The 24,720-nt window shown below is 45.8% G+C and overlaps 1 protein-coding gene across 1 annotated transcript in view; it reads right to left on the bottom strand.

Annotated features, from left to right (window-relative positions):
* Positions 1-24,720, bottom strand: part of AGBL1 (AGBL carboxypeptidase 1) — a 325,674-nt gene that overhangs the window by 180,266 nt on the left and 120,688 nt on the right. The window contains exon 18 of the mRNA XM_054169235.1: positions 20,974-21,154. Coding sequence (XP_054025210.1) covers positions 20,974-21,154 — 181 coding nt within the window. The remainder of the gene's footprint in view (positions 1-20,973; positions 21,155-24,720) is intronic.

Here is a 24,720-nt window from a genome sequence, read left to right as displayed (position 1 = left end):
GAAGCTATAGATATGGTGTTTAAAGACATGGTTTAGTGGCCATGGTAGTTGGGTTATGGTTGGACTCCATGATCTTAATGATTCCATGAGTCCATCTGACCCCTCAGCAAGGACTATTGCCCTATTTCACAAGGTTTCTCTGGGTATAGATAATGACAACAGTGATGGCTGGCAGCTTGAACTGTAGCTTTAAAGACCAAAGGAGGAGATGCTATATGGCAGTGCTCAAATTTTTGACTCATCTCTGTGTGTAAGAAGAATTCAACAGCCAGGAAAGACTCAACAGGTGTTACAATTGGAGCAAACATTCACCTTTCCAACATCTGAACAGATATCTTCCTGTCAAAGTTGCTTTAGATGGTGTTGAAGTTGATTTTTTTTTAAGCCTGTTTTGTCTTAAGCATGCACCCTGACAACAGAGTACAACTGTAGCCTGCCAGCAACACTCATTACCATGAGAAAGCTAAAGGGCCATGGAGAGATTCACAGAGGATGCAGAGATGTTTTTCCTCACTGACTGGTTCCCAGAACTCCCTATATTAAATATGAAACTGGAATTCAGAATGTCTCCCTGCTCTGCTTCATCTTTTCTCCCAGCTTGACTTTTCTTTTTTAGCCTTACCCTTAAGATTTCTTACCCCTGGCTCTGCCATTCCAAGCACTTCTTTCCTCTGTACTCAGCCGGGTCTCCCTCACTGTGACTTCAGCTGTAGGCGTTAGCAAAATTGGCTGCTTTGATTAGAAATGTGTGAGTGGAAGGCAGATAATAGCCTGGTTCTCTACACCTGATCTCCCAGTGAGGGGTCATTGATAGGGGTCAACAGCTGAAATAAGTGTCTCATCACATGAGGAGTTTGTGAAGGCAAAGCTGGACTGTCAAATAAAGCAGAGCACAGCGGTGCTGGGAGTTGGAGGGGGCTGAGTTATCTATATATTTAGCTTGGCTTGTATTTAGCAAATTTTATTCTGGAGAGGAACTTCCAGCTCAAACCCCAAGGAACCTGAGGTTCTGTATTGAACTACAGAACAGATGCACCTGAGGGGCTTGCAATTCCATCCTCCCAGAAATGGGTTTCTCAGAGGGGCTAGGGAAGTTGCAGCCATTCTTCAACCAGGTCTATGCTCGTCTCTCATCTCACATGTAATAATTCTGCAGTAATAATCTGGAAGCAAGGAGATTTTCTTAAGCCACCTCCCTCATGGGCTCTGATTAAATTATCTTCAGACTAATCCATTTGTTGACTGACACTTGTAACATGCAGACCACCCCAGATGGTTTGACACTGGCCACTGGTGAATCATCACTTTAAATACTACTGTTAGGAATGAAATGTCAAGTAGTGACATTTGATATTCTGCACCAATTACTACTCTGCATGTGGGCACACAAACACCACTTAAGCAGACTCAGAATCAGCCTTTTAGGAGTTCAGGGATCAAAAGAAGCAGACTACTTGTCTTGTCTAGGTTTATAGACTACATTGTTATTGAGGGTCCATTAATCAAGTGGAGAGGGGGGGAAGCCATTAGACTGATGAAGAAAAGAGATGGACTCAAAAAGGTTGCAATGGAGAGGCGTCAATGTTATGCCACACATCCCAGCCTGCATCATGACTTCCTAACTTGAATGGTCAACAGTAGTGGAAGGTGCCTTACAGAAGGTATTCCTGTTTCAGGTGTGTTGTGAATCAAAGGTCTGTTCCTCCCCTCAAAATATTTTGATATTTACATTTATAACAGCAGCTGTAACAGCAGCTCTGCTGCTCTCTTTGCCTCTCCTGTACAGATCATGACTTTCACTGCACTGCAGTTCAGACTCAAATTACCAGAGGTAAAAGGAAGGGAGAGGGAAAGTCTGGGCTTGTATCAGGACACAGGATCATGCTTTCAGTCCAAAACTTGATCCTAAACAGCCTTTCTTTAGGGAAAGCTTAGCTGTCCAGCACTGAGAACTTGGGGTTTTGAAACCTTATCATAGAATCAACCAGGTTGGAAGAGACCTCAGGGATCATCCAGTCCAACCTCCTTATCATCCAGCCCTATCCAGTCAACTAGATTATGGCACTAAGTGCCTCATCCAGTCTTTTCCTGAAGATCTCCAGGGATGGCAACTCCACCACCTCCCTGGGCAGCACATTCCAATGGCCAATCTCTCTCTCTGGAAAGAATTTCTTCCTAGTATCCAGCCTGAACCTCCCCTGGCACAACTTGAGACTGTGTCCCCTCGTTCTGTTGCTGGTTGCCTGGGATGACTGAACAGCTTTTGAGACAACTGTGGAAGCTAATGTTCATTCCTGGTAAAGTCATAAAAGTGAGGTACCTCAGATGCTTAAGCAAAAACTGACTTTAAAATAGTGAACTCAGAGGTGATGAATTCCCATGAGAACATGCACTTTCCAGCTGCCTTATTTTCTCTTGTGAATACACCATTGACCCTACCTACAGCATCTCCCAGCTCTTTGTGTAGCTACTTCTCTTTTTAGTGAGAATGTGTTCAGAGGAAGCCACCATGATGGATAACAGAAGTCCTTTGACATACTGTGTCATTTATCACGTAACAGCCTCAATCCTGCTAAGAGGGCCTTCTCCATATGTCACTGTCAGCTCCTGTGCCACCCCAATGCATCAAAAAGAAAAGTTTGAATATGGAGCACTGTAATTCCTAAGTCACAGCTCATTGCAGCTTTCCAGACATGAAGAACCATTCTGTCTATCTGCCAGCTTGTTTGTTTAATTTTCACCATCTCACATGTGAGAAATTAAGTCTTCATTCAGTGTAGAAGAAAACCAGAGCAAAGTCAGAGGTCGAGCAGAGAGAAGGAAGATCAAAATCTCTAATTCCATCAGGAATCCAAAGTGGCATTTTGAAGTGGAAAAAGAAAAGGCAGCCTATGAGCACCAGGTATCAGAGAATTAAGAGTCTCCCCTCCTTCCCAGTCTGGGAAAGTGGTTCTCTAATGGGCTGATGTGAAGCTAACAAGCTTAAAGCAATGCAGATAAGCTCCTGAACCTGGCTGCCTAATGCAGACATATCTCATCTCTTCAGCCCTCTCAAGGTTACAAAATGGAGCTAAGGCTTCAAGGCAAGCCTCTTGAGATTATCCAGCAGGCCCTGGATTGAGCCACCTAAAGTAATCAGAAATCACTCCCTAATGCAACATTTCAGCAAGTCAGTTCCCAGGTGACACCTGAAAACTCAAACAAGAGGAGGCTGGAGCCACTGCTTGGACATCAGCTCTGCTCTGCTTACACCACCATAAATCCACAAGCCTCTGTACTGTCTCCCAGGTGTTAGCACAGATGGCAATCAAACCACGATCCATCCAGGCTCTTTTGCCATTAGCCTGCAGGAATGCAGCCTGACCACAGTGCTGCCTCTGATTAATTTATTACTTCAGTGTGTTTAGGCTGAATACAGACAGAAGCAGCCGGTAGCACTCATGCCTCTTTCTTTGCTTCCTGAATTACCTTCTCTCCTCCAGTGTGAAACAGCCAAGGCTATGGCTCTCCATCTGCTTTTCCAGTCTCCAAAGCATTCATGCAACCACTTACTCTTACAAATATTCAGCCTTGCTCAGAGTCCTGTGTCTGCAGAGCAACCCCAGCACCACCTGGGCATCCATAGCTCTCAGAGAAGCACAGAGAAGACTCATTTTGATCAATGTCCTTGAAGAACCCATGGCTGAGCATAGCTCCAACATCTAAAGAGGCAAACTGTCATACTAGCCACCTTGTGTGCCTATGAATCACCATTTAGAAAGTTATAACCCTGCCTCTCATGTTCTTTGGGCAATTTACAAAGGTTCCCACCATCATTCCTGGCCCACACTGATATGATCCTTTTCAGAGACACATTTTGCACTTGCTGGCATCTCCCAGGTTAGAGAAACTTCTTTATTGTTTGGAGTGACTTTCAGACTTCCCCAGTGTGAGGCATAGAATCAACAAGGTTGGAAAAGACCTCAAAGATCATCAGTGTTACATTCCAAGAATTTGCTCTCTACTGAAGGGAGGTTGTAGCCAGGTGGGGGTTGGCCTCTTCTCCCAGGCAACCAGCACCAGAAGAAGAGGACACAGTCTCAAGCTGTGCCAGGGGAGGTTTAGGCTCAAGGTGAGGAGAAAGTTCTTCCCAGAAAGAGAGATTGGCCATTGGAATGTGCTGCCCAGGGAGGTGGTGGAGTCACTGTCCCTGGAGGTGAATCATAGAATCAATTAGGTTGGAAAAGACCTCAGAGATCATCAAGTCCAACCCATCACGCAACACCTGATCACTAACTAAAACCATGGCTTCAAGTGCCAAATCCAATCCCCTCTTGAACACCTTCAGGGACAGTGACTCCACCACCTCCCTGGGCAGCACATTCCAATGACCAACAGCTCTTTCTGTGAAGAACTTTCTCCTCACCTCAAGCCTAATCTTCCCCTGGCACAGCTCGAGACTGTGTCCTGTAGAGACATATTAAAGATGCAACAGAGTAAGAGCCTCCAAGAAGCCTATGGGCAAGTCACTGTGAAGCCTTTCAAAGGCCTTCACTCCCCTGCAAGCACTTTTCTCCCTGAGGCTGCCGGGATGGAGCTCTGAATCAACAACATCACTTCTGCTTTCCTTTGTATTTCAGTCTGGCATGAAGACAGACTTGTTTATGTGTATGAGGGGGAAATAAGAAGCAAAAGAACAATAATTCAGCTAGGGGCAAGCCTTGGTCATTATTTGGACCACTAGGCAACAGGGTTGAATTACAGCTTGCCGTGACAGTGCCTTAAATAACTGTTAGCTAGAAATACTAGCTTACATTACAGAAACAATTATGAGAGTTAACCATTTGGAAAAGGAAAACATGCTGCTGAAGAAATGCTGTTCAACCACCACAGTTCTCATTCCTCAGATTAGAATCCAAATTTCAAGGGAGGGGGGGAGAGGGGAGAAGAAAAGAGATAAATCAATCCAAGTTTATGTCCATGTAAGGCAGCATGTTTTCAGAATAGCACAGAACAAAACATATGCATATTTATGCTGCTGATTTGCACAAATCCATTCCTGTAGGATGAGTGTAATAATCCAAAATGAGAGCAGAAATGGCCAGTTAAGAGTCTAAACCCCAACTCAAGTAATTGTCCATGCAAATGCAGATGTCTTTTTTGAGTACAACTGCGTCCTTTCACTCCTGACAATCTGGATCAAATCTGGCTTCTATTACCATGATTGTATCTGCATTTACACACAGAGAATGCTGGACCATTTGGACCACAGAGTTTCTGGCAAACCTCAAAGCAAGCTCCTTATTTAGGCTCACATCTAGTTTAAACAAGAATTAGCAATGACAGAGTCATAGATTCATAGAATAGTTTGGGCTGGAAGGGACCCCAAAGATCATCCAGTTCTGAGCCCCCTGCCATAGGCAGGGACACCCACACAAAACCAGGTGACCCAAGGCCCCGTCAACCCAACCCTGAACACCTCCAGGGAAGGGACAACCCACAACCTTGCTGGGCAATCTGCTTCAGTGTCCCACCACCCTCACTGCAAAGAGCCTTCCTATAATATCCAGTCCAATTCCCAACCCATCTCAAGCCTCAAAACACTCCCACTTGTCCTACATCCCCTATCCATTGGAACCTTTGAGATTTCCAGTCACAGTCCTGACCTTGGTGTGCCACAGGAAAAACTCCAACCTAAGCACCCCACAGCTGGAAACTGCAGCACAAGAGGAAAGGGAAGTCTGAAAACTCCAGGTGCCTCTGCACCACCCTCAAGCATTGCCAAGCTGCTTCATGATCACCTAACATGTCCAACTTAGAGCTAGGCTGTGGAGAATTGGTGCCTGGTAGATGCATGCTCTTGAGGGACCAGTACTCCCATCTGAGCCTGTGAGAGGCAAACAACGGTTTGAGAGCTGCCACTTCTGTTTCACAAAGATTAATAAAATGCTTCAGGAAAAACACAAAAGAGAAGGGGTGAGATAGCTTGGTTGATTTGTTTTCAAGTCACCCTGTGATTTAACACATCTGCTGCAATCCTAAATTTCCACAACTTTTCATAGATCAGCTTAGGTTAGAAGGGACCTCAGGGATCATCTTCTCCCACCTCCCCACCATGGGCAGGGACATCTCTCAACTAGACTCAGCTGCTCAAGACCTCATCCAACCTGGCTTTCAACACCCCCAGGGAGGAGGTATACCACAACCTCCCTGGGCAGCCTATTCCAGAGACTCACCACCCTCCTTCTGAAGAACTTCCTCAGATCCAAACCCTGCTCTCCCTTGGCTTCAAACCATCCACCCTTGTCCTGTGGCTAGACGCCCTCATGAAAAGTCCCTCTGCAGCCTTTCTGGACTTCTGTCCAGTGGCTTAAAACCAGCACCTCCCAGCATGCAGAGGCAACAGGCTCAGAGCTTATGAAAAAACTGCTTTGTCCTAGCTCAAAGATGGTACAGTGAGCAATGCCTGAGAGTCAAGTAAATGGTCTGTTATGGCACTTTGAAACCTTCGGGGAGAAAACAGACAAACTGCTGTCCTCAGCACACACAACAAGAACTGGCACCAGTTAAGGAAGGGAGAGGTCTGAACACTAGCAAAGTTCATTATAACTAACAGCCCTGAGCAGGGCTTTTGTTTTGATGAGAAACTCTGTAATGGAAAGATACACTTGACTTGGATTATTTCTGCTGTTTACAGCGACTGAGGCTTTCTCTTCATATTCTCTCCTTTTTATTTACATTCCCAGCTGTATTACTGTTATGAATCTGAAAGCTCAAAGCCATTGAAATGGCCACTATTTGATTTTGAGCAGACTGTGTGCTGGATGGCATTATAGATCATTTAAACCTGTCTAAAGAGAGATAGAGAAGTTGCACAGTTCAAGGGTGCCCTCACCTGCATGTCAGGGAAAGAGACAGAAATTACTGTGACTTAAAGTACCTACCTCTTCTCTTGGAAACTAGCATCTGCTGCACAAGACCAGGCAACTTACTCCTCAAGTATGAAGTTATTCCAGGGGAATGTGAAGTTATTCCAGGGGAATGTGAAGTTATTCCAGGGGAATGTGAAGTTATTCCAGGGGAATGTGAAGTTATTCCAGGGGAATGGAGAGGGACTGTTTACAAAGGCCTGGAGTGATAGGATTAGGGGCAATAGTTTGTAATGAGAGAAGGAAATTAGACAGGATGTCAGCAACAAGTTCTGCACCATGGGGGTGGTGGAACACTGCAACAGGTCACCCAGGAAGGTGGTTGAGGCCTCACCCTTGGAGATATTCAAGGTCAGGCTCCAAGCAATTAAGTGGAGGATGTCTCTGCTGAATGCAGGGGGTTTGGACTAGATGACCTTTGGAGGTCCCTTCTAATCCAAACCATTCTATGAGTCTATCAAACTCTTTATGTAATGTGCATGTTCTGGAGGCAAGGAACAACTGTTCTCCCACTGCCTTTACTCTTGGGATTTTCACATACAGTGTTTACATGTGTTCATAGACACTAGACAGAGACATCAACAGAAGTGTTTGCTATTCCAGGCAGATCATCCAACCAACAAAGGGTCAGCTGCCTTTCCAGCCTAACCCCAAAGATGTTCTTCATTTCCCCTAAAAATAGCCAAGTGAAACACAGCTTAGTCTTAATCTACCACAGCTCCTTCTGTCTTGTGGTTCTGCTCTGCTATCACAGGTGTAAGCCAGACCTGCTTTGCCTAACACTACATCCAAGTGCAGAATTCATTGCTGGCTCAGACAGTACTGTACATTTCTAAGCTACAGACCAAGATCTACTGGAGGCTTGGATAAGAGACCACCAATTTTTTTTTAACATCACTGAAGCAAGGATTTAAAACCATGATAGTGCTCTGCAGAAGTGACTGATTAGTGCAATAAACTACATTGCTACATAAGCCTCTTCCCCTGCTTCTTCTTATTTCTAAGTGGTATTAAAATAGTTTATGAGTGTTCAGCTGCTCTGCACTTTACATCCTCTTATGTGTCATAAATGTTGGGGGGAAGACAGAAAAATCATCACTTTTCTAATCCTTGACTTTTGTTTCTGTGTTAATGATCTTCTGTTACCTAACAGACAATGAACAGAGGAAACAGTCCTCAAGAAATAGGTTTCCATTAACATCGCCACTGGTGCTGCTAGTAGAAGACACCATGAAGCAGAGCTAGAATGGGGAAACAAAGTCTGGCTTTAGGTGTCCCTGGGAGAACTGAAACTTCCCTCTCCCTTAAAAGGTGAGGGTGACAGAGCACTGGAACAACAGAGAGGTGGTGAAATCTCTTTCTTTGGAGACTTTCCAAACCCACCTGGATGCATTCCTGTGTGACCTGCTTTAGGTGATCTCTGCAGATCCCCTTCCAATCCCCTAAACATTCTGTGATATTACCTTGTAACTTTACAAACAAACTGAAGCAACACCACACACACACAAACACTTCAAAAAAAAAACAACCAAAAAAATCCACCTCACCAACCTGAGGACAAAAAGAGATTAAAAAAATAAAAGCCCTAAAAAAAAAGATCATTTAAAGCAGCCTTCTATGAAGATACTGCTGTGATTGGATTATGTGTGCATATTCAGCAATAAATCCTTTTCTCCTGCTTCCATGCTCTAATGTATTCACAGTGGAATATAGCAGCCCTTCTCCAACTCCTAAAAATATTAGTCCTGAAGTCCCTGTCATTTGTGACAGACAAATGAAAGCAAACCAAAAGGTGAATTGGGATTGAGCCTACGTTGTTCACTACCACTTCTGTATCCTGCTTCCCCACACATGGAGAAGCCCTAAGGGATACAATGGAACATGGAAGCATTTTACAGGAGGACCAATCCACTTGTGAAATTCAACAAGCCAGTTTGTTCTAAAAGGCCAAAGAACAATTGCTGAGCCCTGCACAGTTCTCTCCCCAGCATGATTTGTGTTGATTTTACAGTATGAACCATCACCATCCCCAGGCAGTAAGATGTCCCCAGTTCCATGAGAGTCCCCATGGGTTCTCCTATCACCAGCCTAGGGTGTGTTCAAATACTAACTAGAATTTTGCAGTGAGCAGACACCCAAGGTGCACCATTACTACAGCCCTTTTCCCTCAGATTCACCCTTTGCTTTCCCTCCTGCCTCCTAAGCTATACAACTTCAAAAGCTCTTCAGTTTTTCTACCCCTTCAAGACTCAGGGCTGCTTTGCAGCACTAAAACTGTGCTGCACTTTTTCTCTTTTTCCTTCCTGACTCCTGGCAGGGCTGCCTCTTAGGTTGCAGAAGAGGTCTTGATTTATCACTCTCTGTCATTCCAGCATTGACTCAATTTTCTGGTTTTCATTTTCTTGATGCTTCTGCAGGATGTTTAGGCGGGTTTAAAACTTAGGGATGGCAATTTACTGAACTCACTGGAGCAAAATTTGCCCATGTAATTACCCCAATTGCATGTGCAATCATGAGAGCCATGAGCACAGGTGAACAATTCAACTTCAGCTGGTCCTCTGCAGGCACATTTTTGCACAAGCAATTTTGAAGACACAAGCCTTCAAATGAAGCTTATTTTTAGGGATAAGTCTCTTCATTCCATTTCTATAAACACCATTTTCAACTGCCAGCCCATTCCTCCAGCACAAGGCCGCAATATATCTCCTCTCCTATCACAGTACTTCACCAGCTTATATATATAGGAATACAGCATCCATTTCTGGTGTCACCAGCATAAGAAGGACACAGAGCTGTTGGAGAGAGTCCAGAGGTGGCCATCAAAGATGATCCAATGGCTGGAGCACCTCTGCTATGAGACAGGCTGAGGGAGCTGGGGTTGTTCAGCCTGGAGAAGACTCCAGGGGGACCTTAAAGCAGCCTGCCAGTACCTGAAGGGATCCTACAGGAAGGCTGCAGAGAAACCTTTCAGAAGGGTGTTTAGAGACGGGACAAGGGGGAATGTTTGAAGCTGAGGGAGAGGGGGTTTAGACTGGATCTGAGGAAGAAGTTCTTCAGTAGGAGGGTGGTGAGACTCTGGAATAGGTTGCCCAGAGAATACCTCCTCCCTGGGGGTGTTGAAGACCAGGTTGGATGAGGCTTTGAGCAGCTGAGTCTAGATGAGACTCCCTGCCCGTGGTGGGGAGGTTGGAGTAGATGATCTGTGAGGTCCCTTCCAACCTGAGCCATTCCAGGATTCTATGATTGTTACACTTGAGAACAGCTTCCAAAGGGAGGGGAGGGAATACAGATATAAATAGAAATGTTAAAGGCCAGCATTAGCCAAAACACAGAGCTGATCTAACATATTTTGCCCTTGCATAACGAAGCTCTGGAGGTTTTTATTTATAGGTTTTCAAAAAGAATTTCTGTGCATATTTCACAAGACCTGATGTGTTTTAATACTTAAAAGGGAGTGAGTGGTCATATAAAACACGAAATGTCACTTGGAACTCCAGGGATGTCCAGTTTTCAGGGCAAAAGAAATACTGCCTGATTTATTACACTGTGTAATATCGGAAGGTATATTACAAGAGACAATAACCTTCATTCCCAGGCAATTTCAGCTTTCCAGGTAGAGTGGATATTGCAGTAAAGTATTGGACATTCTTCATGGCATCTATAAAAGTGAAGTTTTTACAATTTCATTTTGTAGACTTCTCTCTTCCAGTCCCATGAATAACAGCTCCATCTCTGAATCTGTAACTTCCAATAGTCATTAACTTGGATAGCAGGCTTGATCTTGGCACGGGCCACCAAAACAGCCTCTTTACTCATGACATTAGCTCATCTCCAAACCAGTCAACTCTGGTGCCAGCATTGGATGCCTACCACAACTAAGTGAGAAGTCAAATCCAAGTTCAATAGTAATTGATAACCTTTCCCAGTGGAGGTTTATCTCTGTGGCCAGCTGGTTTGCAGATACCTCCTGCAAATTCCAAGAAGGAAGACACTCCTGATTTTTAATACAGTTCTTTGATTCCTGCATTGATGCTACTGAGGTATCCTTCACAAACCTTCATCAGGTGATTGTAGCAGGATCCTTTCCCTATCCCAGGACATAATAATTAAGAGTTGTAACTACAAGACCTACTCTCCTCGTGTGGCCAGGACTAAGGTGGATGAGACTGAATGAGAGCCAGCAGCCCAGAATGCTTTTGATTCTCCCCAGTCCTAATGCATAGGCTGTACCACTAATGCACCAGCTCCTAACAAGGGACCAGCTGCTCCTTGCCTGCCTCTACACAGAGCCTAGCACAGGCACAATTGTTGTGGGAATAATACAGCATGAAGGGGATTCAAATAAGCATAACAACAAACAAAAGGGATAATGATACACAATCAAGCTAACAAGAATAATAGTATAATTCAATCATCTCATTAACTTTACCAAAAGCTGGCTTTGTACCCCAGTCTCCTGGCACCTAAAAACTTCTTCAAAGGAGAGCACACATCTGATTATGAACACCCATCATCAGTCAGGAGAAGAGACACGACTGCAGAACAAAACGATTCCTTTCCCAGCCTATGGAACACCATGTTCATATCTAATATTCATGCTCACTGGAAAATGTACTACCTATCTGAAATGAAATAATTTCAAGGCTAAAAGCTGAAGTGTTTAGTAGTCCAAAAGAGTGGTACCTCTGAGGCCACATGGAGTGGGTTTTGCAGTGAAGTTCCCAGATGACCTTGCATCACCGGCACAAATTTGGTCTGAAAGAGCTGAGGGAGATGCACTCAACTCATGGGGTACCTTTACTGTTTAAGAGCCTTACAAAGGCAGCACAGGCTTTTTGCAACTGGAAGACTGATGAAACAGGGGACAATGCATTAGATCTTTCCAGTCCCTAATACGGCCATTAACTAATTAGGCTTCGTGGCCATTCAGAAGACAGATGGCGCAGTAATCTCCACTCTACTGGAGAGCACCAACAACATGGTAGTTCCAGCAGAAACCTGCAAAGAGGAGGATGTGGTCCCAGACTTCAGTGTTTAATAAAGCCTGGACCATGCCCATAGCAGGGTTTCTACTGCTGGCTCTGTTTTGTCCTCTCCCAAGGCACACAGACAGCAGTGCAGTTCTCTGGGCAATTTGTCAAGAGCTAGCAGTTGAGTTGGTTTGTTATTAAGCTGGACACCGAGACAAGCAGTTACAATGCAATAGATCGAGTGTGTTCTCCGGTCCCAAATCCTGGGAGCCTGTGGGCTATGCTGGAAGAGAAAAGGAATGACAGCAAAGCACCAAAATTTCAGCTCATCACCTGCTGGGAAACGAAAAGCACCGAGCAATAAAGCCAACCGCTGAGACGAGGCCGATGCCGAGGTTCCACAGACAACGCGCGCACCCAAGCTCCTGGTTTAGAGCCTCCGCCACACCATAAATTAGGTGAGGGTGTTCGAACAACAGCTGGCTGCTAATTAGTCACAGCCCCCCCCACCCCACCCAGCAGGGTAGCAACAAAGTGGCAGAGAACATCTCAAGTAAATTAAATTTATAAAAAAACCCCTGCTGCAATCACTCCCCCGATAGACCTTTCCTTCAGCTCCCCTCTCGGCTTTTTATTTATTGTAATTACTTGAGTAATAAGATTTGTTTCCTTGTTATTATATATATTACCATGCAGGGCAACAACAACAACAGAATAATGGCTGGGAAGAGTTATGGAGCTTATTTATCTCCTTGGCTGTTATTGGGCCACTGGGTGGAGAGAGAGATGAGGAGGTGGGGGCCTGGGAAAAAGCAGTAAATAGAAGAGAAGGAATATTCCTCGGGAGCAGAGATGTACAGGGGTATATTTACCAAGGAGGAAACACTGACAATGAGTGAGTAAAGCTAATAACTCAAGGGGCCCAGCAGCTCTGGCTGATAAAGGAAGGAATAAACAATGCTGCATTGGAAGCTCTGTCAGAAGGGAGAGTCCTGGGGTGCAGCTGCCTGCAGATGGATGTTTATCACAGAGGGAGAACCAAGGATGGGCTGTCACTTCAACACACAGGGCCTTGGTTGAAACTGAGGCACCTTCCACAGCACTGAGGTACTCAGAGAAGAGCACAGTGCAGGGCCAGCCCCCGCTTCTGGCCACAGCAGGGAAGGGCTTGCAGAGTTGAGAGGTGAGGAGGATGGCAGCTCATATTTTATAGCATCATAAAATGGTTTTGGCTGGAAAAGCCCTTTAAGATCTTTGTGTCCAACCATTCTTTAACTCTACCGGTGCTGGCACTAAACCATGTCCCTCAGCAACACATCTGCTTTTAAACACTTCTGGGGAGGGGAATTCAACCAAACTGAGGAGCCTGTTCCAGTCTTTGAGAACCATTTCAGTGAAGAATGGCCCCTGGAGCAATTTCAGGCCATTTCTTCTTGTCCTATCTCTTGCTATTAGGGAGAGGAGACTGTCCCCCACCTGGCACCAACCTCTTTTTGGGGAGTTGTAGAGAGCAATGAGGTCTCCCCTCAGTCTCCTTTTCTCCAGGCTGAACAAGCCCAGTCCCCTCAGCTGTTCCTCACCAGACCTTCTTTCCTATCCCCTGCCTGAAGGGAGGCTGGAGTGAGGTGCAGGGTTCTGCTAAGTAACAAGCGATAGGAAAAGACAAAGTGTTCTCACATTGTGTCAGGGGAAGCTTAGGTTGAATATTAGGAAAGATTTCCTCACTGACAGGGTTGTCAAGCACTAGAACAGGCTGCCCAGAGAAGTGGTGGAGAGGTATTTAAACAAAATGTGTAGATGTGGTGCTGAGGGCCACAGCTTAGTGGTGACCTGACCTGACAATGGTCTTTAAAAGTCTCTTCCAACAGAGGCAACTCTATGATTAATTGGGAAAAAAATAAACTCCTCTTCCAGCCTTCCCACATCCCTGCACTATCCTCAGGGAAACACCCATCACAGATTACCTGGTCCAGAGAGAGCCTTTGGAGTGTTTTTGCAGAGTGTGTGGCAACAATTTAATTATGAAAGCTACAATCTCAGAATTCAACTCCTCCTCTAGCCTCTGACCACAAAGAAGAAAGAGAGAGAAAGAGGGGGAGGACAAGACGAGAGGGATGTCTGCAGTTGTACAGATTTGTGTGACATCACCTCAATATTTAATCCTTGAAGATGCAGTTCTGGATCATAAACTGATTCCTTAGACTGGCCATTAGCCTTTTTTTCCTGTCCCTGATCAGTTCTGCCTCTTATTGTCTGGAGAGCACAGTGTCTCAATGAAAAAGAGTAAGCATTAATATCAAGAGGGGAAAGAACACACATGTCTAAAAATACTGTGTTTGGCATAAAGAGACCAATGTGCTCCTGCTCCTCCTTCATAGAACAAAGGACCAGGTTCCCAGGAATAAGTGGGAGCACACTCAGTTTTGCCTTTGCATATGGTAAGAGCATGCAGAGGGCACCTGTTCTGGGAGGGATGTTAGTGGACATTTCTATCTCTCCATTTCAGAAACTGTCAGAGTAAAGCTTTTCACTACTGGACTGAGGAGGTGGTGAAGAAAGAACCAGAAATAAAACAGGCTGAATTAAGTGGGAGTGAATATCAATGGAGGGGCAAGAAACCCATCACCTCACCTGCCTTACTTTTGAGCAGCAGCAAAGCTTACTCAGCCCATGTTGTGGGAGGGCAGGAGCAGGAGGGAACAGAGAAAGAATAGTCCATGGCTACAATCCAAAATGCAAATCAGGATTTCCTCTTCATAACTGCTACTATGGTTACTCCATGGCTTTCAAGAACTCATGCAGCTTCCAAAACCAACTCATCTTCCTTCACCAAGAAGAGACTCACCAGCTCCCCATCTCATAGAATCACAGAACATTTGGGGTTGGAAGGGACTTCCAGAGATGGAGTCTAACCCCCTGCTAAAGCAGGATTCACCTAGGGCAGGCCACAACAGAACAGCAACCAGAAAGAGAATGAGGGGGGACAGTCTCAAGTTGTGACACAGTCTCAAGTTGAGCCTCAAGGGGAGGTTCAGGCTGGATATTGGGAAGAAGTTCTTCACAGAGAGAGATTTGCCATTGGAATGTGTTGCCCAGGGAAATGGAGTCACCACCCCTGGAGATCTTCAGGAAAAGCCTGGATGAGGCACTTAGTGCCATGGTCTAGTGCCATAGACAGGGCTGGGTGATAGGTTGGACTGGATGATCTTGGAGGTCTCTTCCAACCTGGTTGACTTGATGATTCTGTGATATCCAGGGAGGTTTTGAAAGTCTCCAGAGATAGAGACTTTCAATCTCTTACAAAAGAATTGAACCAATCAAATGCATCAAGTGGTTTTTTTTTTTCAGTGAAAAGCTTCTTTGATTCAGAAGGAGGGAGAGGAGAGTGAGAGAAAAATAAAGTGGAAGTGAAGGGAAAGAAAGAAGGTGGCAATGCAGGAGTGAGACATGAACTCTGTGAGCTGCAGTATTGGCCATGCAGGGAATTTGTCAGTGGGAAAAGAATTTCTGAACACAAATTACAAAGCCATCCCAGAAGCAGTCTGCACATGAAGTGTTTTTTAAAACAAAAATCACTTCCCCAGGAACTTCCACTGCTTGCTTGATCAATGGTCTTGCAAGGCCAATCATTTTTAATCTAATACTTCTGGGAACTGGGGAGGGGGGAACCCTCATCAAACAGGCACAGTTGGCAAACATCAAGTGTTAGCATTTGGCATCATTTATAACTGTTGTTTATGGTGGTATAAATTAGGTTGTACTGATAGAATTAATAACCCTACATTTAGGTGTAATAAATAGCAATATTTATCCAGAACTGCAGCGTCTGGAGAAGTCCAGCCAAGACCACAAAGTGCTGCCTACTGTGCTGTAACTGTGAGCAGAAGTGCCAGGTGTGTGTGTGGATGGTTCACGGGGCTGAGCAGATGCTGGGGAACAGCTGCTTGAGCAGGCTGCTGACAGGAGGGTACACAGCAGGTACACCTGAAGACAGTCCATGAGCACATCCCAAGTTCCCATGCAGCTGCACAGGCATGTGTGAGCACACACAGAGCAGTGCTCCAGCTGCTGAGTGTGTGTGGAACAGTGCAGACAGCAAAGTGCCCTGCTGCTTTGTAAAAACCTCTTGCTGTGCTGCTATACTTAGGTTTTACACAAGTTCCACAGAGTCTATCTGATTGGAAGAGACTTCAGAGCTCATCCAGTCCAACCCTCACCCCAGCACTGCAGGGTCACCACTAAACCCTGTACCTAAGCACCAGGTCCACAGCTGCTTGAACACCCCCAGGGATGGTGACTCCAGCACTGCCCTGGGCAGACCATTCCAACGCTTGAGAACCTTTTCAGTGAAGAAACATTTCCTAACATCCAGCCTGAACCTCCCCTGGCACAGCTTGAAGCCATTTCTTCTTCTCCTGTTGCTTGACACCAAGCAGAAGAGGCTGCCCCCTCCTCACTCCAACCCACCTTCAGGTAGTTATATAGAGCAATGAGGTCTCCCCTCAGCCTCCTCTTCTCCAGACTGAACATCCCCAGCTCCCTCAGCCCCTCCTCATAGCCCAGGTGCTTCAGGCCCTTCTCTGGACACACTCCAGCACCTCAATGTCCTTCCTGTAGTGAGGGGCCCAGAACTGAACACAACACTCGAGGTATGGCTTCAGCAGTACTGAATACAGATGAATGATCACCTCCATGTTCCTGCTGGCCACAGTGTTTCTGATACAAGCCAGGATGTTGCTGGCATCCAGGGCCAAGTCCAACCATCGACCTAAGACCACTATGGCCATTAAATCACATCCCAAAGTGCCATGTCCACACATTTCCCAAACACCTCCAGGGACAGTGACTCCACCATCTCCCTGGGCAGCCTATTCCAGTGCCTGATCACTCTTGCAGTAAAGAAATTTTTCCTGATATCCAAATGTGAACTCCCTGGCACAATTTCAGGCTGTTTCCTCTTACTCTATCACCTAATACTAGAAAGAAGAGACCAACCCCCACCTGGCTGCAACCTCCCTTCAGGGAGTTGTAGAGAGCAATGAGGTCTCCTCTCCTTCTAAGTATTTCCTATTTTACTATGATTTAAGGGCTAGAAGTATAGGTGCAGGTAGTAAGCCATAAGACCAAGCAACAGTTACTACTTTGGATTCTCACAGAACAACTCGTGCAATCAAGTCAGGCTGCAAGGGCTCTTCCTAATAATTTTATGGCTGTCACTTCAAACTGACTTACACTACAAGTCTTGGAAATTAATACCATTTTTCCCCCCTTGTCATTGACACAGGAAAACAAGGAAATTAAAATATGCAAATAACCCTATCAGGTCAGACCACAGGTCTGGCATCCTGTCACCAGTAGCGGTCAAAAACCAGCATCTAGAGGAAGTGAGAGATGAGCTTCCTGAAAAGCAGTGTCTATGATTTCATTTAAAATACATAGCAATTATCAGATCAACTGAATGTTATTTGATAAACCCTCCAGCTGAGAGCTGTTCAGGAAGGAGCTAAACACTCAGCCACACGCAGCAAGCCAAACATTCACCAAGTCCCTCTGGACTGAAGAGAGTCCAACTGGCTGCAACACAAACACCAAAGCAGTGATCTAGATTGTTACGTGACGACAACCCCACTCATACATGCACGCTGGCATCACCACTACCTTTGTTTTGCATCAGTGACAGGGCTGCAAGTCCCTCCATTGCTGCCTGACAGACAGGAACAGATTCTCAAGCAGTGACAGAAGCGTAAGGGAGGGTGGAGAGCTGCTTCCCAGCTCAGCCACACGCAGCCGGAGCGTAATCGCATTACTGCGATGCTATCTGTGTCAGAGGAACACTCTCCACATGCAACTTTCAGATCACATTAGCCAAAGCAAACACCGAGGCCCTGATCATCTTTGTTGCTGTGTGCAGGCTCCAAAAGTGTGATGGTTTGGTACCCTGCTGGCATGAGCATCTTCTGCTGAGCTGTGCCTGAGGCAGGGAGGGAGGCAGCAGGGGAAGGGACACAGCTGGGCTGCTGGAAGAAAAGCTTCGTAACCACACACTGGCATTTGTGTCTGACAGGCAGGGAAGTGTTATCCACACACCAGCACACAGGGCTGAGGAGCAGGGAGAGGAAGGAGAGTCAAAGAACTGCCAACAGCAACAAAAGAAGAATCCACCCCTTTCTTAAATAAAGATAGATACTGAGATAGCAAGACAAAAGCAGAGGTGCTGAAAGAGAAGGAATCTTTGTTTCACACTGAGAGATAAGATCGATGGTTACCACATGTAGGTGTTCTCAGTGTCAAGAAGACAGAGCCAAGATACTTGCTGGCTTGGTTAGTGGATTTGATGCGTTCAGTATGTCCAGCCCTCACGGGGGGAAGGTGTGAGAGCACAGCAACTTGTATAAAATGAGAAAAGAACAGTTGGGATGCTGGCAGAGGGAGCACCAGACACTCTAGCAGTCTGCTGGGGGATGCCTGGTGGGACTTCCACAAAAGGGATTGTGAATCCCAGGCTAAACAGATTGCTTCATGAAATGAGTTGTGAAATGGATTCTACAGATGTAAGAAATACTTAGCAAGTATCTTCTTACGAGTGCTGTGGTCGATATTGGGCTGTAGACCAGTTCCCTCAGAAAACAGATTCCCTCCCAACATTAACTTGAAAGTCAGCAGTGTTTACTACAGCATTTAAACCTGGACAAGGTGGAACATGAAGTAGCCAAATAAATCTGCATGTGCACTTATAGACATTAAGGGCCTGAAAGATGCTTTCCTCCTCCAATGTACGTGGTTGTCTTCAGACCACCACTAAAGCTGAAGCCCAGAACAAAGCATTTCTTGCAGTGGAAAAGGATCCAAGTCTACTAAAAAAGCACATGAGAAGAAATGAAGAATGTGAGGGCCATAGGAGGCTTCATGGGACAAACATATTTAGATTTAAGCATAAAGAAATGGTTTTCTCCTGCTCCAGGCCTCATGATCCATAACAGAACCATGGCCAAGTCCCTGCTTCCATGTTCCTGTCCCATCTGCCAGGCACACTGAACTTTCACTCCCACTGGATTTAGGTGCATTTTAAGCTCGTCTGCACCAGGCAAAACACCTTCCCACGTGACATGAGCTCAGGCAGTGCACTTCATGCAGGTGCCACCAAGAGCCATGTCCTCCCTCCTGAGGGCTTCTCCTCTTCTATACTTGCTCCTGACAGCTGGAGAAGAAAAGGTCAGACATTCCCTCCGGTCCTCCATCTGCTGGAAACTTTAATTAAGTGCAGTGAAAGGGAAAAATAATAAAGAAAAGAAAACAAAACAAAACAGACAAGAAATTGGGGGAAAGCCACAACCTTTCCTTCTCAATTCTGCTGTCTGGAAAGATCAGGGAAGAATTTAGGGAAGCCTCAGCAGAGGCTTCATATACTCTGGGGAAGCAGCCAGCTGCCCTGAATGGTCCTCCCAGACTGCTGATATGCCTAAGTCCTGGGGAACGTAGCAGCACAAAAGCTATCACTGTTCTTAGGTCCAGACTGCAGACTGGCAGAGAAGCCCAAGCTGCTCTCTGCTGAACACCTCACCCCAAACTGGAATGAATTAGTTCAGAACCCATCTCAGCTCACTTGTTGTTCAGGATTGTTCCTCTGCTTCTGCAGCATTCGATCTGTACAACCTGACACAAAAGCAGATGGAAGAATCTAGCTTAAGGAAAACTCTTCCTCCACTCTCTGCTATGTGTTTCAGTATTTGTCTAACCCCAGCTTCCAGCTTCAAGATCTGTTGTATGTTACATTGCAACAAGCCAGGGGATGCAGGTATTGCCCAAACCTGCAAGACCTTCTGATCAGAACAGAAAACTTGGCAGCTACATGTGGGATATGACCATGATGTCTTGCATCAGAAACAGTCATTAACTGCCAGTTATTAATCTAGTCTGAAAAAGAGAAGATGTAGAGGGGATTTAATAAATGTTTATAAATATCTGAGGGCTGGGGGTCAGGAGGCAGGGGACAGGCTCTGTTCTCTTGCTCCCTGTGGTAGGACAAGGAGCAATTGATATAAGCTGCAGCACAGGAGGTTCCACCTCAACACAAGGGGGAACTTCTTTAAGGGTCACAGACCACTAGAACAGGCTCCCCAGAGAGGTTGTGGAGTCTCCTTCTCTGAAGACTTTCAAGGCCTGTCTGGATGCATTCCTTTGTGACCTGAGCTGGATTGTATGGTCCTGCTTTGGCAGGGGGGTTGGACTTGATGATCTCTTTGGGTCTCTTCCAACCCCTGACATCCTGTGATCCTGTGAACCTACAGTCACTCCACAAACACACAAAGTGAGCAAACTCCACCATTTCCAGAGACATTTTCCAGCACAGTACCAGCCTGCCTTATAGTGCACTCTTCAAGCCTTCAAAAGGAGCTCCTCTCTCACTGGCTGCACAGTAATATTTATTTCATGTTAACACATTAGGAGCAGAGTTGCATTTTCTCCACTCATGTACGGTGAGAAGGCAGGCAAGTTATTGTGGGTGGGCAGGGATGATGTAAAGGCAAAGAATGCAGAAAAAGAGAGTCAGTATTTTCCAAGCTCAGGTTCAGTATCTCTTAGGAAACGTGGGAGAGAAGATTGAAAAGGAGGTGGGAGAAGGAGGGAGCTTTACTATCTGGAAATATTTCCATGAAAAAGTGAAAATTGAATAGATCCTTACTCATCTTCCCCTCCACTAGGCTACACAAAGCATTAATTAAAGCCAGTTATTCCCAAGCATATCTGCCTTGCAGGTGAAGCCTGCCCTGCTGCTGCAGCAGAATAGATAAGACCATTTATCAAGAGAGATCCTGTTTCTCTAGCACCACTAATACTCCGTCCAGGCAACTGAGAGAGCTTATGGCCACATGCAGCACAGAAATCACCTGCCTCTGACAAATGCAAGCCAGCACACTGTCCTGGGCCTTAGGCTCACATTTCCCACACAGGATTGAAAACAGGGTGAACAAAACACCAGAAAAGAGAGTTCTGCTCACCCAAACCACCGAACACAAGACCTGGCTGGTGCACAGGGAAAAAAACCTGCAGACAGACCCAGCAAAGCCCCAGAACAAGTACATGTCACAACTCACTTGCCATTGATGACTCCATCAGGATTCAGCATGGGGATGATCTTGAAAATGAAACATTTCCTCAGGAGCTCAGCAATGGGATCACTGCTCACCAGGAACTCCAGGGTGCCCTTCATTACCCAGCTGGCATTGCTCTCCCCAGGGTGAACACGAGCCATCAGGAACACATAGGGACGGTTGCCTGTGAAACAAAGCAAGAAGACCTTATTGCTCTCTACATCTACCTGTAGGGAGGTTGTAGCCAGGTGGGGATTGGTCTCTTCTCCCAGGCAACCAGCACCAGAACAAGAGGACACAGTCTCAAGCTGTGCCAGGGGAAGTTTAGGCTGAAGGTGAGGAGAAAGTTCTTCCCAGAGAGAGTTGTTAGCCTTTGGAATGTGCTGCACAGGGAGGTGGTGGAGTCACCATTCCTGGAGGTGTTCAAGAGAGGATTGGATGTGACACATGGTGCCATGGTTTAGTAGTCATGAGGTCTTGGGTGATAGGTTGGACTTGATGATCTTTGAGGTCTTTTCCAACTTTATTGATTCTGTGAAATAACTGAGACAGACTGCTGTTGCTTTTGGGGGGAGTTTTCTTCTTTGCACAATGCAGAGCCACACTCAGGTTTGTAACTAGAAGAGTTCAGCTGTTTCAAGCAATGCTATTGGCACGTGAGACGTGATGTGGGAATTTGGGGTAGGGGAGAGAGTTCAGGGGGTTGCTTCTTAAAAGAAAAAATAAATATATCATTTAAAAAAACCCAACAAAAATCAGTGAAATCAAAGCCTTGCCAAGCACTTCATTGATAAGCTCTACCGAAATTGGTTCAAAGCAGACTTGCAACTTAAAGAGGAAAAGTTTCCTTGTCTTTAGGTATGTCATTTGCTATTCCTGTGAAAAAGCACCAGCAGTTGGTCTAGTTAAGCCTCCAGAAGCTCTCAGTGTACATGTGCTTGGAAATGACCAAACCTGACAGCAGATTCTTTGAGAATCCCATCTGTGCTGAGCGTACTCCACGGATGGGCCCAGGAAATGGGAGAAGGCAGAGGGAGACACCTGCCAGGCACAGAACATAAAGGGAAAGGACAAAGCAATTATCTATCTTAAAATGATCCTTTTGTGAGCAGTCACAATCTCAGGCCATTGTCACAAGTCAACCTGACAGATTTACTTTAGTGGAAACCATTATCTGTCAGCGCATCAGGGCGATGCCAGGATGGGTTTGTCCTGCAACGTCAGAGCTCAGGCTCTGCTCCCTTGTGTGCATTGAGACCCCCCAACTGACAGGCTTGGGAGTGGCAACAGGACAGAAAACACTACCAAAGGCATCAGACGAGTGCCTTGGTAAACAAATGCTGAATGAGCAAGTTCTATACCTCCACTCAGCTCCCTAATTTAGTTTCCAAATGCTTTGCAATTCATTAATCAATTAACATGACTCGGGGAGGCAGAACACTATGCTGAAAAACACTCAGGTAAAGAATAATCCCTCATTTTTCTGCTCACTAGGTACATTGCAGTACAATTTATTTACACCTTCCAGGGATGCACTCAGACCTGGACACAAACACCCCCTCCTATTCTCCACACTTCCCTGCCTTCCTCTTGAGCAGCTGGTGGGCACTAGAAGAGTGAACTGCACTCTCAGCTCAAAGAGCTCCTACAGAGCAATCATCATCAGGTCCAGTAAAGCGACTGGAACCCTTATCTTTCTTAACAGCCATATATTTGTCCTTCACCTTTCTTGCACCTTCCCTTACTGTGAGGTTAGTATATTTTGATCAATGCATAAACACAAGTGCATAAGGCACTTATGGTCTGCAGAAGATTCCTTTGGCTCCTGCAGAACTCCCAGCCAAAACAAAAAAGCTCAGAGCACACCATTTCTATTCTGCTCCAGCTAGCTGTGCATTATAGCCTACCTTAGCAATGCTTTCAAATAGCCACAAGCCAAAACTAGCTTTCACAAAGACATCAGCTGCATTTTGCCATTTCCAACCATTTTCTCCTTTCTCCCATCACCATGATTTAGTGCCGTTTCGCAGGCTCGTTGCTGAGCTGAGCTTACAGGGCTGCGCTGTTGTAGCCGAGAATGAGGCTCTTGAGGACTCCTAATGGACAACAGCTGTAAATAGCACGAAGCAAAACAAAACGTGCTCTCTTTTGCAATTGATGAATACAGCTTTAACAACTCTTATCTCCTCTGTATATTGAGAGAGCGAGCACAGCATCTGAATTGAGAGTTTATTTCCTCAGCCAAAACAAGAAAACAGAGAAACCAAGCAAGGATTTTCTCATCTCAGAAGCAAAGGAAATTTTGCTGTGATTCTGCCTAATTACAAATAGCATGGGACTAGCAGAGACCTGACTTCTGTTCTTCCTCTCAAGGATGATCAAAGTCAAGCTTGCTTTATTGAGATTCGATGTCAGAAAAGCTTCTGGAGTTTCCAGATCTCAAACCCCAGGAAATAGCAGGGGTGGGAAGCGGGGGAAGAGACCAGACAGAAACCATCTACGTTGTTTCCCTGTGGGCAGCAGTGGAGGGCCCCACACGCTGGAGGTCCAGCCAAGGAAATCTCTCTATTCCAGTTAAAGTTTCCTTTCAAAGCTCCCTTCCTGACAAGCATATCCCCAGCTCTGACATCCTATCCACAAGAGAGTCGTAACAAAGGTATGTGCCAGCACAGAAACCACAGAGCTTGCTGGCTGCCTGCTCCTTTCATGGAGGCCACCACAGCCATACCCCATAGCCACATCCCTTATCCAAACAGTGCCCCCCCAGACTGCACCCAGCATGAAGACTCCTGAAGCAGCAAATAGAGCAAGGAGCTGATGACATGGCCATAAAACTTTCTACCCTTGAAACATCTGGGAAACAAAGAGTGAACTCTGTGGCTAGCAGGAGGCACTCAGTCCTATGTTTTACAGCATATGCAGTTACTCCCATGCCTTGATGTTGTGATAACCATGACAGACATTAAAGCCTATGGAAGCAGTGGACAGCAGCACTGACAGCCATACTCAGCACTCCAGCTGGCAGGCACCAGTCAAGATTTCTGCACTCAGTTCAGCTGCTTGACTTCATTCCTGACTTCTAACAACCCCATGACTGCAGTCCTGACCAGATCACCCCAGGACTACCCAGCACAGTTTACTGATTTACACTGATGCCTACCTACTCTTCTCTCTGTGCTATTTATGAGCCCCTTGTACTACTGCCTCCGCTCCACTAAACCTATCTTCAGGACCTCATTGTACACATCCTTCCAGGCCCAGAGCTGAGCTCATCTTCAAAATCCTCAGGCCAACACTTCAGCACATCCTCCTCAAGTTCTGGGGAAGCTGCCAGAAAGCTCAGGTTAGCCATTAATCTTTGCAAAGCCCATGTGGCACACAAGCTTCTCTGGGAATGTAAATAACAAAAACCCAAAACAGTGGAACCCTTTCATACTATATGAAGCCTTAACCCAACAGATCACATCTCATTACTCTGTGCTCAATCTTGATATGCCCAGAATACAGCATGGCACCATCAATACCTTAGGTGTAGAATTAACCAGATTGGAAAAGACTTTTGAGATCATCAAGTCCAACCTATCACCCAACACCATCTGATCAACTAAACCATGGCACTAAGCACCCCATCCAGTCTCCTCTTGAACACCTCCAGGGATGGTGATTCCACCACCTCCCTAGGCAGCACATTCCAATGGCCAATCTCTCTTGCTGGAAAGAACTTCTTCCTAACATCCAGCCTAAACCTCC

Source organism: Dryobates pubescens, chromosome 17 (assembly GCF_014839835.1).
Source record: "Dryobates pubescens isolate bDryPub1 chromosome 17, bDryPub1.pri, whole genome shotgun sequence".
Lineage (NCBI taxonomy): Eukaryota > Metazoa > Chordata > Aves > Piciformes > Picidae > Dryobates > Dryobates pubescens.
This window is presented reverse-complemented; position numbering and strand designations above follow the sequence as displayed.